The sequence below is a fragment of the Phodopus roborovskii genome, unplaced genomic scaffold (genome assembly GCF_943737965.1).
Source record: "Phodopus roborovskii unplaced genomic scaffold, PHOROB, whole genome shotgun sequence".
NCBI lineage: Eukaryota > Metazoa > Chordata > Mammalia > Rodentia > Cricetidae > Phodopus > Phodopus roborovskii.
Window position 1 is genome coordinate 4,445,929 of NW_026126511.1, and position 13,420 is coordinate 4,459,348.

The 13,420-nt window shown below is 39.4% G+C and overlaps 1 protein-coding gene across 1 annotated transcript in view; it reads left to right on the top strand.

Moving 5' to 3' along the window:
• Positions 1–13,420, top strand: part of Uggt2 (UDP-glucose glycoprotein glucosyltransferase 2) — an 88,487-nt gene that overhangs the window by 26,383 nt on the left and 48,684 nt on the right. The window contains exons 12-19 of the mRNA XM_051195220.1: positions 806–956; positions 2,157–2,276; positions 3,049–3,134; positions 3,668–3,803; positions 7,837–7,968; positions 10,785–10,949; positions 11,411–11,534; positions 11,616–11,714. Of these exons, the coding sequence (XP_051051177.1) occupies positions 806–956; positions 2,157–2,276; positions 3,049–3,134; positions 3,668–3,803; positions 7,837–7,968; positions 10,785–10,949; positions 11,411–11,534; positions 11,616–11,714 (1,013 nt within the window). The remainder of the gene's footprint in view (positions 1–805; positions 957–2,156; positions 2,277–3,048; positions 3,135–3,667; positions 3,804–7,836; positions 7,969–10,784; positions 10,950–11,410; positions 11,535–11,615; positions 11,715–13,420) is intronic.

Consider the following 13,420-nt stretch of genomic DNA (forward strand, 5'->3'; position numbering starts at 1 on the left):
CTTAAAGATTAAGCAAATATTTTGACGCAGAATTGTACACAGAATGGTTTGACGCAGAATGGTTTTAATTAGATATTTTGATACATGTATATAATGATTAGCATTTCTGTCACCTCAAACATAATTTCTTCAAATTCAGAACATTAAAATCATGTCTTCTCTGTGTTTTGAAATATATTGTAAATTGTTGTCAGTTTACTATAGTAAGTGTAGTCCCCTGATTTCTGCAGTAAAACATTGGTCCTTGCCGTACCCTGGTAGTCTTCTCCATCCCTCCCCCATTCTCTTACACGCAATGTTTCTTACTGTGTTCTTCCACAATGTACCAAACATTAGGTTTAGACTGTCAGTGGGACAACTATTGGAAAGGGGCTCTCTCATGCTTGGTAGTGGGGTTTGTGTTAGTGTATGGCTTTGGGGGGCTTACTGTATATCTTAACAGTTACCTAATTTAATTTTGTTTAGATATACAACTACTATATACCTTCAAGCATTAAATCTCTCGACTTACAACCATCAAAGCACTGCACTTTTAGTCTTAAAGTAGTATCATGCTGTAATTAGTTTCTTAGCCTTAGTTATTCACTAGACTTCAAATTCTACCCAGGCAACTTACTTGAGCTTATTGATCAACCACTGAACTTTCAGCCTGGGGTAGCTCCTGCAACATGGAATATAATATTTGTTGAATGTAATTTTAGCATTGAATTGGTTTCAAAATGTTGAAATTAAATTTAAAATACTAATTTTTGAAATAAAATCTAAATGTTAATGTTAACCTGCCTTCCACACTCATGCATTGAAGTATTTTAGATATGCTGAAATCAGAAGGAAAACTGATGAGTGGCCTTAAAAATCTTGGGCTCAGTGATGAAGATATGGGGAAATTTTTGAAATTAAGCTTACCTGTTTGGAACTATGACTACGTCTTAGATATTCGGCACCCTTCAATCGTGGTAAGTGCTCATGCTTATCCCTTCCCCTAAAGCCTTTGAGATGTTTAAAGCATTTTAAGTATGGACATTTTTAGCGTAAAACCAAGCTATATTGTTAAGGGTTATTGATCAGTTGCTTGGCTTCTATTTTATCATATCTAGTGGTGTGATTCAATTTCACATTTGCCATTGGAGTCTTCTCTGTGTCGTTGCCTTGTCAGTCCCAAGCTGTTGGCCAACGTTTAGTTCCTCCTGCATGTCTCTGCTGTTCTGTTGTTTATTTCATTTACCTGTGTGTAGATCTTTAATAGTGTTGTCTGTCTCTTGCTTTTAAATCATACTGCTTTGCTTTCCCGAGTTCCTTAGGGTGAAAGTTATATAACCGACTTGAGATCATCACTTTTTAATGCAGGTACATATAGCTGTAAATAACCCTCTGGATTTCGTAATGAAAAAATAATCCTGATGATGGTTTTTTTTCTTTGTTAAGATTATTATAATTCCTCTATAAAGATATGGTATGTTATATAGATTTTCATATGTTGAAATGTTTTCATTTGTGGGCGAAATCCTACTTGATCATAATAGTTATTGAACTACAGAATCTGTTTCAAAGAGTCCTCTAAATAAACTTGTGATTTTTTTTTTTTACTCATTGATTATTTAACATTAATTGTTTAGTTTCTACATATTTGTGATGTTCCTAAAATTGTCTTTCTAATTTTAAACTCACGTCACGGTGAAGTTGCATGGTTTGTATCATTTTAATTTTGTAGATCTGCTGAGACTTCCTTTTTGTGCTGAGATCATGTATTTATCCTACAGAGTGCCGCGTGTGTACTTGAGAAGAATGTGCACTGGTAGTGTTGGAGGAAAGATACTTTTAGCCGGTTTATAGTGTTCAAACCTTACCTCTTTGCTATTCTCTCTGGTTGTTCTGACTACTATTAAAAGTGAGACAATTACATCTTTATATTGTCTGTTAAGTTAACTTAGAAGTCTGCTATAGAGTGCAGAAAAACTAAACTCTTCTGGCCCAGTAAGCACATTCCTCCTGTACCATCACATACCAACTAATACACACAACTAAAAATAAAACAAAAAATCTGTATGTTTTCACCTGTGATTTAGTGCAACAACAACAAAAAAAAAATCTAAATTTGAAAGTGCCGTAACTATTATGTTACTGTAGCTTTAACAAGTTTCTGGGTTCTTTTCCAGTGGATTAACGACTTAGAAAATGGTGGTTTGTATATTACTTGGCCTTCAAGTTGCTGGGAATTTCTGAAACCAGTGTTACATGGAAAAGTTCCATCCATAAGGCGTAATTTTCATAATCTGGTGAGTTTTTTTTTATTATTTTACTTGTTATACCTTGTTTTATGACGATAACATTCTGTTTTGATTTCCTTGCAACTGACTAGTTAGCATGTCAAGGGTGAGGAAGTACTCCCCTGAGACAACCAGCTGGGTGTGGCCTGGCCATCTGAAGGGGTGGTCAGAAGCCAGGATTTTCATGTAGCTTTATAGAATGATTATTTGTATATCATTTCAATGGAATTTATAACTTTAATGCTATATTTTAAAGTTTATAGTCAGGAAAAATAGATAAATACAAATTTTTCATAAATATTCATTGGTTCATTACTACAATTCTAAATAGTCAAACAAGCTTTTGGGATTTTGAAGTGTGTAGAGAAACACCTCAGAGTGTAAAGTGTCTGTTTGTGTGATTGTGTTTTGCCTACGAAGTCTGTATCTTATTATTTCCTTTAAGCTCTTCAGAAAGTTATAATCATTCAATGTTTTTAAATTTTCACAGAGCGCCATTGGGCATGTGACATGAGGCATCTCACTGTTGGGAAATAAATACACTTTACATTGTGGGTCCACCAAGAATGTCTTTAATCTTCTCAGGGTTCCATGCATAATTATATCACTGTGTAACTATCATAAATCTTCATAAATTATGAAATTCTTGCCTATTCAAGGCAGATTTTTTTTTGAAATCTTATACCTTGAATTTTATGCTTTAAATTTCTGAAATTAGAACACATTTCAAATTCATGAAAATTCTAAAGTCTACTAGTAATAACTATGTTCATTCTTGTAGGTTCTGTTTATTGATCCTGCTCAGGAATACACCGCAGACTTTATACGTTTGGCAGAGTTTTACTATCACAATGAAATTCCTCTTAGGTAATTGTAACTTGGTATTATTAAACTCAACCTGGTGATGCTTATGCTATGTGCAGAGATGATGGGTGTGGCAGTTTACATCAGCAGTCTCACACTGGAACAGACACTGGACCCTGGACACGTGGCTGGGTGTGAAGTGTCCTACACCCTTGTGGTAGACTTTGTTAGTCAAAGCTTAACAGTATTCTTATATGTATGTATGTATGTATGTATGTATGCATGTATGCATGCATGCATGTATGTATATATATATATATATATGTGTGTGTGTATGTTGCTGTCTGGGGAAATATATGGTCACTCTGGAAATTTATAATTGCCACTAGAGTGTGATTGACATTTGGCAGGACTGTAATAGCTGTGGGGATGTGGATGAATAGGCATTATAATTAAACTTTTCAAATAATATTTCCCTTTCCATATCTAATATATTTCCTCCATGTAGATGTCACAGTATAATACTTTAAGTGGTGATTTATTGTTATTTGAGAGATAATTGTAACATTACTTACTTGATCGTCCTCTTTGCCCAGAATCGGTTTTGTGTTCATTCTGAATGTGGATAATGAAGTTGATGGAGCAGTGGATGCTGGAGTCGCTCTTTGGCGAGCTTTCAATTATATTGAAGAAAACTATGATGTATCAGAAGCATTTATCTCCATGATACATGTGAGTTTATGCACTAGATAGTTTTTCTGGATAAATAATTTTCTTGTGTCGTTATATTTACTATTATTACATCATTTTAAGTATATGAAAATATTCCTGGAAATTAGTACAGATAAATTTGATTCCCCAACAGTAAAATATATGCCATTGTTCTAATTTTATAAGCAGGCAACTGAGCCTCTACCAGAGTATATCCATTTACTTAGAATAAGTTACCTTGTAAGAAATTAAGTTGTATGTGTCTGAACTTAGAGAAAACATAACAGAATATGTTTTTTGAGGAATCCTGAGCTATGTTTTGAATAAAGACTTAGTGCAGTGATTTAGAGCCTCTAAAGCAGTGGTTCTCAACCTCCCTAAGGCTGTGACCCTTTAACACAGTTCCCCGTGCTACCCTGGCCATACAATTACGGTGTTGCTACTTCATAACTTGACTTTCCCTACTGTTATAAATCATAATGTAAATACCAGATATTCAGGATATCTGATGTGTGACCCCCCTCCCCCCACGGGGTCAGAAGCCACAGATTGAGAACCTCCGCTCTAAATGATTCAAATATAATAGACTCTTCCTAAACAGTTTCATAGGGTGAGATCACTGAGTGACAGACAGCTGTTTGAAAGATAATGCTATGTTTGGAAAGATACTATAAAGTCAGAAATCACTAAGAACCCGATTATGGGGAAATAACAAATCAGAATGTTTTGTAAACAGTTTTAGTACAGTCTGTAGACTGGCTCACAGTTAGCTTTTATGCTACTTTGTGCTAAAAGTGCTGTTGTCTGAGAGTTAGTAGCCTGCTGATCATCACAGAAGATCATTAAGATACAAGTGATGATTAAATGTCCCGCTAGGGGAACAGTGTTCGCTGAGAGGTAGTCCTATGTAATAACATGCGCCGGTAATAAATCTACCTTAACTTTACTAACTCACTGGCTGCTAGAGGGTTTATATAAGACTTGGTCGAAATTCACTTAGACATTGATTAATATCCATCTATATTGTTTTAAATGGATTCCTACTATATTACAAACCGAAACAAGATTTATACTGAGAAAAGTCACAAATTGCTAAGAATCTTATTAAAAGAATCCATATTGTTAAAACATAACTGAGAAAGTAAGACCTTTACCAATACTGAACCTATTGTATAATCATGTTGTATCAGAAGCTAATGTCTCTTGTAGTTGGTGCCCATCACTTGCATTTGTCACTGTTCGTCAGTGCCCAACTGTAACTCCATCACTGTGGCGGGGTGGCGACAAGAAGATGCCAGGCGCTTGCTGACCTGCCGGCCCAGCCAAAAGAGTGAGCTCTAGGTTCAGTGTACACAAGGAAAGGAAGATTTTCCAAAGCCAGTTTTGGCTGACCAAGAGCCCAGCTTCCAGATCTCCTCCAGGGTCATAAAAAGACCTCAGAGTAGCAAGGGCTTAGGAAAAAAGTCTTATCTGAGAGTTGCTAGACTTCTCTATCTGATGGAAAAATAAGGACTTGCTTTCTGGTGGTAACCTAAGAAAAAAGGAATGGGACATGCTTTCCTGAAGGTGACCTCCCTCTCTCTCTCTCTCTCTCTCTCTCTCTCTCTCTCTCTCTCTCAAGATATAATGCTGTTAGCCTGTTACCAGCATTTCTTATTGGCTAGCTCTGTCTTAAATATTAACCCATTTCTATTAATCTAAGTATTTCCACGTGGTCTCATCTTACCAGAGAGTAGGGCTGGCATTCTGCTCTCTCCAGTCTCTACATGTTGACTCCTCCTTACTCCTTCCTCTTTCCTCCTTGTCTGCTAGTCCCTCCTATCTTCCTTTCCTATTGGCCAACAGTGCTTTATTCATTAACCAATAAGAGAAACGTATTTACAGGATGACATCTCCCATCATCTTTTCTGTTTAAATAAAAAGAAGGGGTTTAACATAGTAAAACATATAACAAAACAGTTATTAAATAAGAACCACAGTTAACAATATTTAGTCCATTAACATTTAGCAAGATTTAAAGAAAATATTCCATCATCTATCCTAGCTTTGTGAGTCTAAAGTCCTATATGTAATTTATCTTTAATCCTAACTAAGGAAAACTATAACCATAACTATCTGTCTTCAATTCCTTCAAAGACCACAGAAGGATAATATATAAACTGTAGAAATGACAGAGACAACTCACTGCCTGGCCAGTCACCCAAAGTTCTTCTGTAATGTTCCATCTTCAGCCCATAGGCCATAGTATGTCTGGCAGACTCCTAAGCAAAGCAGGAAACTTTAAACTGTCCACCTGTATTGGCAGTTTGTCAGTCACTTTTCTCTGTGTCCTGCAGACTGTCTGGCAGATTCTTCCATGAAGCAGGAACTCTATAGCAATGTCCATCTTGTATCAGCAGTCACTTTCCTGTGGGTCCTGCATGCCCAGTTTATATAGCATAAAGTCAAACAGTCCACGTGGTCTCATCTTACCAGAGGGAGGGGCTGGCGTTCTGCTCTCTCCGTCCTCCATGTTGAATCTCAGGTGACCTTCTCTGTACTTCTACTTAAGTAATCTCTCTTTCTTGACAATCTCACCACAGTTACATCTCTCTCTTTGCATGATCTAACCCTCTCCTGCACAGTTACATATTTCTGTATTCAGTCATGACATCTCTTCACATCCTGCTACATCTCTCTCCTTGCATCTTCTTGGTTTCTCACCCTGACCTCTCCACAGCCACTCTCGCTCCGCAACACCACAGCCAAACCCTGGACAATTACAGGTACGCTTTCAGGGCCCAACCCATTCTCAAAACACGAGATAAGCCATGTCCTTTCTCTTGGGCTAGGGATGCCATTTTGACTGGCCAGTGAGTAACATTTGGCCACGTACTTAGCTCTTTCCCAGACAGTAAATGACATTGGAATTCAAGATTTAACAATAACAGTTAATTAGCTAGACCTTGAGTGGGAGGAAGTACGACCAGACTAAAGTAGCTTCAAGCTCTGACCCTCAATCAGCAACCAACACCACCTGGGAAAATGACCTCATGTATTTGTCTCCAGGGGCAACCAGCCTGCTTTGAATTTGCTGTGGGGTGTAAAGTTAGCTTGTCTGTGTAAAAGGCCATCTTTGTGACTGATAATCCTATGTCAGTCTGATTAATGTAACATATCCTAATATTATATTCTATTTACCAGAATTACACAGTTTAAGCAGAAATCATCTTCCTGACTCTCCACAGCTATATGTGTGCCCAACAAGTGTGAGACACACCAGGAAAGAACCCCACAGCTGTTTGTATTAGGGCGGTATAGTTACAGCGCCTGAGAAACAACGCAACAGGAAGCATACATCCGGTGACTTGTTAAACACTGGCTGTCCGTCACTGCTGTGCGTTCCCATGGCCTCTTGCCACCAGCCTCTGTCAGCACTCTGTCAGTCTCTGGCATCCACATGTGCCCACATGTGCACGCTCACCCACACAGATATGTGTACATACCTGTTTATGGCGCACACGGCTTTTAGAAGGAAAGACGAGTAAGGTGACCGGTATGCGGGTGCACTTAGAGCATGTGAGGACAGGGAAGATAAGAGAGGACCCAGCAATGAGGCACTTAGTGGAGAGCAGTAAGAAGTGAAATGAAACAGTTCTGAAATATCATTTATAAAAGTTATACAGTGTTTTAAATAGTTACTAAAGGTAATGTCTGATGTAAGTGATCTGTCTACCTGTATGTAATGTGCTTGTTTATTATCCTTAGAATTAAACCACAGGGACATGCAACTGTAGCTTGATAGAGTACACTCCTAAGTTCTGCCCAGCACTGCAGAATCAGATAGGGTACCTGCCTGTGGGCCAGCACTAAGGGAGGCAAAAGGCATTACTTGGAGGTCATCCTTAGCTACATGGTGAACTTGAGGCCAACCCAGAGGTACCTGCGACCCTGTTTCGCAATCAACAAACTAAAAGAATTTACAAGACATGTTCTTTATTTTGTAAACATCAATTATATTCTTAGAGAAAGAAAACTAATTGCTATAAAAAGAAATATATCTCTGTTTCCACAGATGTACCAAAAAGTGAAGGGCCATCGTGTACTCTCTGTGGACAACGTGAAGAGTGTGCTTCAGAATAAAGCCCCTTATGCTGACATTTTGGATATTTTGGGGACCAGTTCCAAATATGACAAAGGGAGATCGGTAAGATTGGACGTTGTACAAAGGGAGATGCCAGGCACAGAGCGCCACAGCACAGTCCCGCCATGTGGGGTCTACGTCACTGGGCTCCTAGCTGCAGAGTAGAAAGGCAAGAGGTTGTGGGGAGAATTAGTGGAGTGAAACGTTCCCACTAGGCCAGAAGAATACAGTGAGGAGGTTAAACATGAGGGTGATTGTGACCCCACACATTTCATGCTCGAAATGACTAATGTGGGTTCTAAGATCTCTCCCCACAAAAACACAAGTGAAAGATATTTCAGCTTCTTTTTTAATTTTATTTTTTACATATGAGTGCTCTGTCTGCATGTACATCTGGAGGCCAGAAGGCGGAACAGATTCCATTATAGAGGGTTGTGAGCTGTCGTGTGGTTGCTGGGAATTGAACTCACGACCTGTGGAAGAGCAGGCAGCTCTCTTAGCTACCGAGCCATCTCACTAGCCCCAATTTCAGCTTTTTTGAATGTGGTATTTGAGATGCCTGTGAACTTCCATGTATGTGAAATGATGCATTGAAAATGTTTGGCTAAGGCCAAAAGAGACATATAGTCTAAAAGTATAGAATTATGCCATTTGTTTGTCTTTGGTAACTAATAATTTGGAATACATGGGTTGCTTAATTAGAAGTTGTAGACTGTAGGGGAAAGGCAGGCCTGGGGGATGGCACAGTTGGTAAAGTGTCTGCCCTGCAAGCATGGGGACCTGAGTTCAGATCCCCCGATCGCATATTAAGAAATAAAAAGCTGAGGATGGTGGCGTATGCCTGGGAGAGCAAGGTCCCTGGGGCTTAACTGGTCAACCATCCATCCAAACTGATGACCTTCTGGGCCAATGAGAGGCCCTGCCTCAAACATTTTCCAGGACAAGTATAAAGCAATTGAGATAAGATATCCAGCATTAATTTCTGATCTCCATACTCATGCGCCTGTGCTCACACATATACGCATAGCACACGAACACTCACGTATGTGCACACACATACACACAAACATGGACACCACAGGCATGTGTCTGCCTAGAGGATTCCCATGAACATGCAGTCAAAGCATCTAAAAGGAAGCCTATCGCGTCCCTTGTTACCCCATACCCTTTCCTCCATCATGCTCTGCAGATGAGATGACATCACTGTTCGCAGACCACCTCTGCTGGAAGTGTGGCAGGCGACCTGAACATTTGATTTCCTCTTTGAGTCAGTTCTGCCTGTTAAATATCCCTGGCAATCGTTCTTGTTCGCTGCCACACCATTCTGGTTCTCAAGTGGCTTCCCACACAACTGCAGCTCATTGTCCCAGTGTTGCTGCTGTGTTCTCTTTGAAATTAGTAATATGACCATACGTTTGTCACTGAACCTTACACTGCTGTGGCTGTGGTTAAGAGCTCAGGCTCTTGGTCAGACAGATCTGGGTGCAGTTGAAGTTCTAATATAGGATAGCCTTTCATTGGAAATGACTTACTCTGCATCTGTCCCACCACATGCTTCATGCTGGATAGCCACAAGGTTTAGAATCCAAAAACATTGATCATGATTCAGCATTTAGATCTTCAGTAAAAATTATGATAGAGTCTGAAAATACTCCAAAATCTAAACCCTTCTGATCCTATATCAGAAAAGGAGCAGTTACGGTGTATGTAGTTTCTTAGCCTACATGTGCCATGCCACATGAATGAATTGTTCAAAAGGTGAAAGGCAAGCCCCGGGGACTCCGACTAAATGCCTCTGACGACAGAGCTGACAGTTCTGCACCCTGTGTGTCACACCGATAGTTGTCGCCATCGCCCAAATGCCACATTCTCGCTTCCCTTCCAGCTCTTGCTCTGCTGTCCCGTCTGTCCGTTGGACTGTCCTTCTCCATCTTGCTCTGCTGCCCCGTCCTTCCGTTGGACTGTCCTTCTCCATCTTGCTCTGCTGTGCCGTCTGTCCGTTGGACTGTCCTTCTCCATCTTGCTCTGCTGTCCTGTCTGTCCGTTGGACTGTCCTTCTCCATCTTGCTCTGCTGCCCCGTCCTTCCGTTGGACTGTCCTTCTCCATCTTGCTCTGCTGTCCCGTCTGTCCGTTGGACTGTCCTTCTCCATCTTGCTCTGCTGTCCCGTCTGTCTGTTGGACTGTCCTTCTCCATCTTGCTCTGCTGTCCCGTCCTTCCGTTGGACTGTCGTCTTTCTCCATTTTGTCTTCCTGGAAAACGTTTATTCGTCTATGGCTTTCAATGTCATTGTCTAACAAAAGCCTTTACTTATCCCTTCCTGTCCATGCTCAAACTTGTTAAATGACCCTTTTCTGGACCCCTTGTAGCCTTGCTTTAATTTGTAAGCATCCAGTGAACCTGTTGAGGAATGGTCATCGGTTGTATTTTCACCATGGGCGATGTAATTCTCATGGACTGAGTCAAGGTGTGTTTATTGCAGAAGTGCAGAATGAAATAGTTTGTAGTATGGATAAGTGTTTTGGTGTTAAGTAAATATCATACTGAACATCAAGGATCAACAAGACCATCACTGTTTTGTAAAGAACTTCTGGGACAGCCAAAAAAAAAAAAAATGTGTTTGTGAATTGTCTGTGAGCCTCCTGCTAACAACAGAGTTCATTGCAGCAGAGATAAACGCCTAAAGTATTCGCAAGCTAATGCTTGGCAGGAGACACTCTCTGGTCCTTGCTATATGAAGGTAGGTAGCTTTCTTTTGCATGCATGGGCATAAATAACAAAATTGACAGTTTTTCCCATGACATAAAAGCAGAGAACTGTTTCTGTTTCATTTCTCAAGTAGCTGTGTTTTATTTAACCCCTGGTATCTCTAATAAATAGGCGGGAACAAGCTTTTATAAGATGACTGGCCTCGATGCTTTGCCTCAAGCTCTGTATAATGGGGAACCCATTGACCTCACCGAGATGGACACCGAAGGACTGAAAGGAGCCATTCTGGAAAAAATGGTGGATGCAGTTGTATACCTACAGAGGAATGTCGTTATGGTAGGTATGCATTTATAAGAAAATAGCATGAACTATAGTTACAATATGTTGAAAATTCTTTAAATATTTTTTTTTAATTTTTATGTGTGTTCGTGCTTTTCCTGAATATGTCTGTGTGATGGTGCTAGATCCTCTGTAGCTGGAGTTACAGACAGTTGTGAGCTGCCATGTGGGTGCTGAGAATCAAACCCAGGTCCTCTGGAAGAGCAACCAGTGCTTGCTCTTCAAGTGTTGACTCACCTCTCCAGCCCTTATATTGAAAACTTTAATGGTATAAGATGAATGAAATTTTTCATCTTGATCATTTAATAATTAAATTAGGTAGAATATTTATAATTTTATAAGAAAGCTTACTATACATGTTTTTAAATTTTATTTTAAACCAAGTATATTTACATGAATTACATAACAATGTGCATATACATTATCCACATTAATAAAGTGAAATTTTCCTATTTTAGGGAACATTAAATGATGAAATCAATGCAATTGATTTCCTGATGGATAAGAATAATGTTGTGCCTCGTTTAAATTCTCTGATTTTGCACACTGAACCACAGTACCTTAATTTATTATCTTCATCAGGTAAATAACCATTCTTACATTGTCATAGAAATGCTTATTGTGGATGATTCAGTAACAAGTTTTAAATATTTCTTATTTCAGTGACTGCTGATATTGAGGATTTCTCTACTTTCTCTTTCTTGGATTCACAAGATAAGAGTGCTGTGATTGCACAAAGCATGCATTATTTAACCCAAGAAGGTAATGAGCACAGTTTTCTGTAATTTGTTCCTAAAGTAATAAAAAAAAAACATTAGAAAGGCAGGTGGTTAACAGATGTCACTCTGCTCCTATTTTTGAATAGGCCTTGGACTTCAGTCCAAGTCAGTTTATAATTTGTTACAATATAATATTTGTTAGAACTGGGGGAATGTCCCTCTTAGCCTCATTAATCATGTATGTAACAGGAGTTCAATAGTGGCTCTTTTATTTTTTATAAAAGTATGATGACCCATTTTTACTATGTGAAGTAAGTAATACAACCTATTTAAATCTATTTTAATGGGTCCATGAGTGAAAATGAAATTTCTGTATTAGATGAGATGATAGTGTTTCCACTTATAAGTCAACAAAATCGATTTCTTGCTGAAGTTGAGGATCGCATCTGGAAAAGGAGAGCCCAAGGCAGTAAGGCGTTGAGAGGTTAGAAAGAGGCCTGCTGCTGGACCACAGGTTTGTCAAGGAGCAGATGGACACTCAAGTAGATGAATAGACCGTGTTTACCGTAGGTTTTCGTGGTCTGATCTGTTTCGTTTTTTTCTCTTTTATTTTAATTGAAATGGAACTTTCCATATAAGATATTCTGATCATGATTTTGCATCCCCCAAATCCTCCCAGGCCTCCCCACCTACCCTGATCCTCACCCTTTCTTCATCTTTCTCATTAGAAAATAAACAGGAGGGTTTCTTTTTCTTTTTAAGATCAAAAAAAGGAAAAGAATATAAAATAAAACAGATGGATCTGAATAGAACGAAACAAACATGAGAAACAAAGAGCCAAAGAGAAAAACACAAGAAACAATATAGATTCAGAAACACACATACTGGCATGTGCAGAATCCCCTAAAAATACAAAATCAGAAACTGTAACATATACGAAAAGTATCTATAATATAAGGGGAGGGAAAGGAAGAAAAAATGCCCAATCAAAGCATTACGAGACCAAAAACAAACAAACAAAAAACCAAGAAAAACCCTCTAAAACTACCATTGGGTTTGTTTTGTGTTGGACATCTAGTGCTGTGCACGGGGCCTGACCTTAAGAGTGCTGTATGTACGCAGTGAGACACCTTTGGGAGCAACTAACTTTTCCTTGTGAGTGGTTATCATTTAGAGACAGCTTCTGAGTTTGGGATTTGAGCTTGTATGTTTACTTCTACTCTCAGCTCTGGATACCAGGAGGACCACACCATGCTGGCTCAGTCTGTGACTTCCTATGCTCATCGGTCCTACCGTTTTAAATGCCTTGTTTTCTCTGAGTTCTTCGTTCCTTTTGGGTTTTTTTTCTTAGATGTTTAATCTGATAAAAGAATACAGTCTCTCCTAAGGTGGATTATCCCCAGCTCCTCTCCTATAGAGTTCCCTGTATTCCAAGGTCTTCCTCGGTCTGCTGATGCCTGGCTGTGGGTCTCTGTGTTTGTTTCCATCATATTGCAGAAGGTTTCTCTGATGATATCTCAGCAAAACACTGATGTTTCTAGATGCTATGACTACAACCGTGATGAGCATGTGTGGGCAAGTGTCCATGTGATAACATGAAGCTTATATAGAGGGTATGTCCAGAAGTGGTAGAGCTGGCTCTCGAGGTGGACAGGTTCCCAGCTTCCTGAGGAACAACTGCGCTGGCCTCCACAGTGGCTGGACAAGTTTGCCCTCCTACCCGCCACGGATGAGTGCTTGACTGCTGAC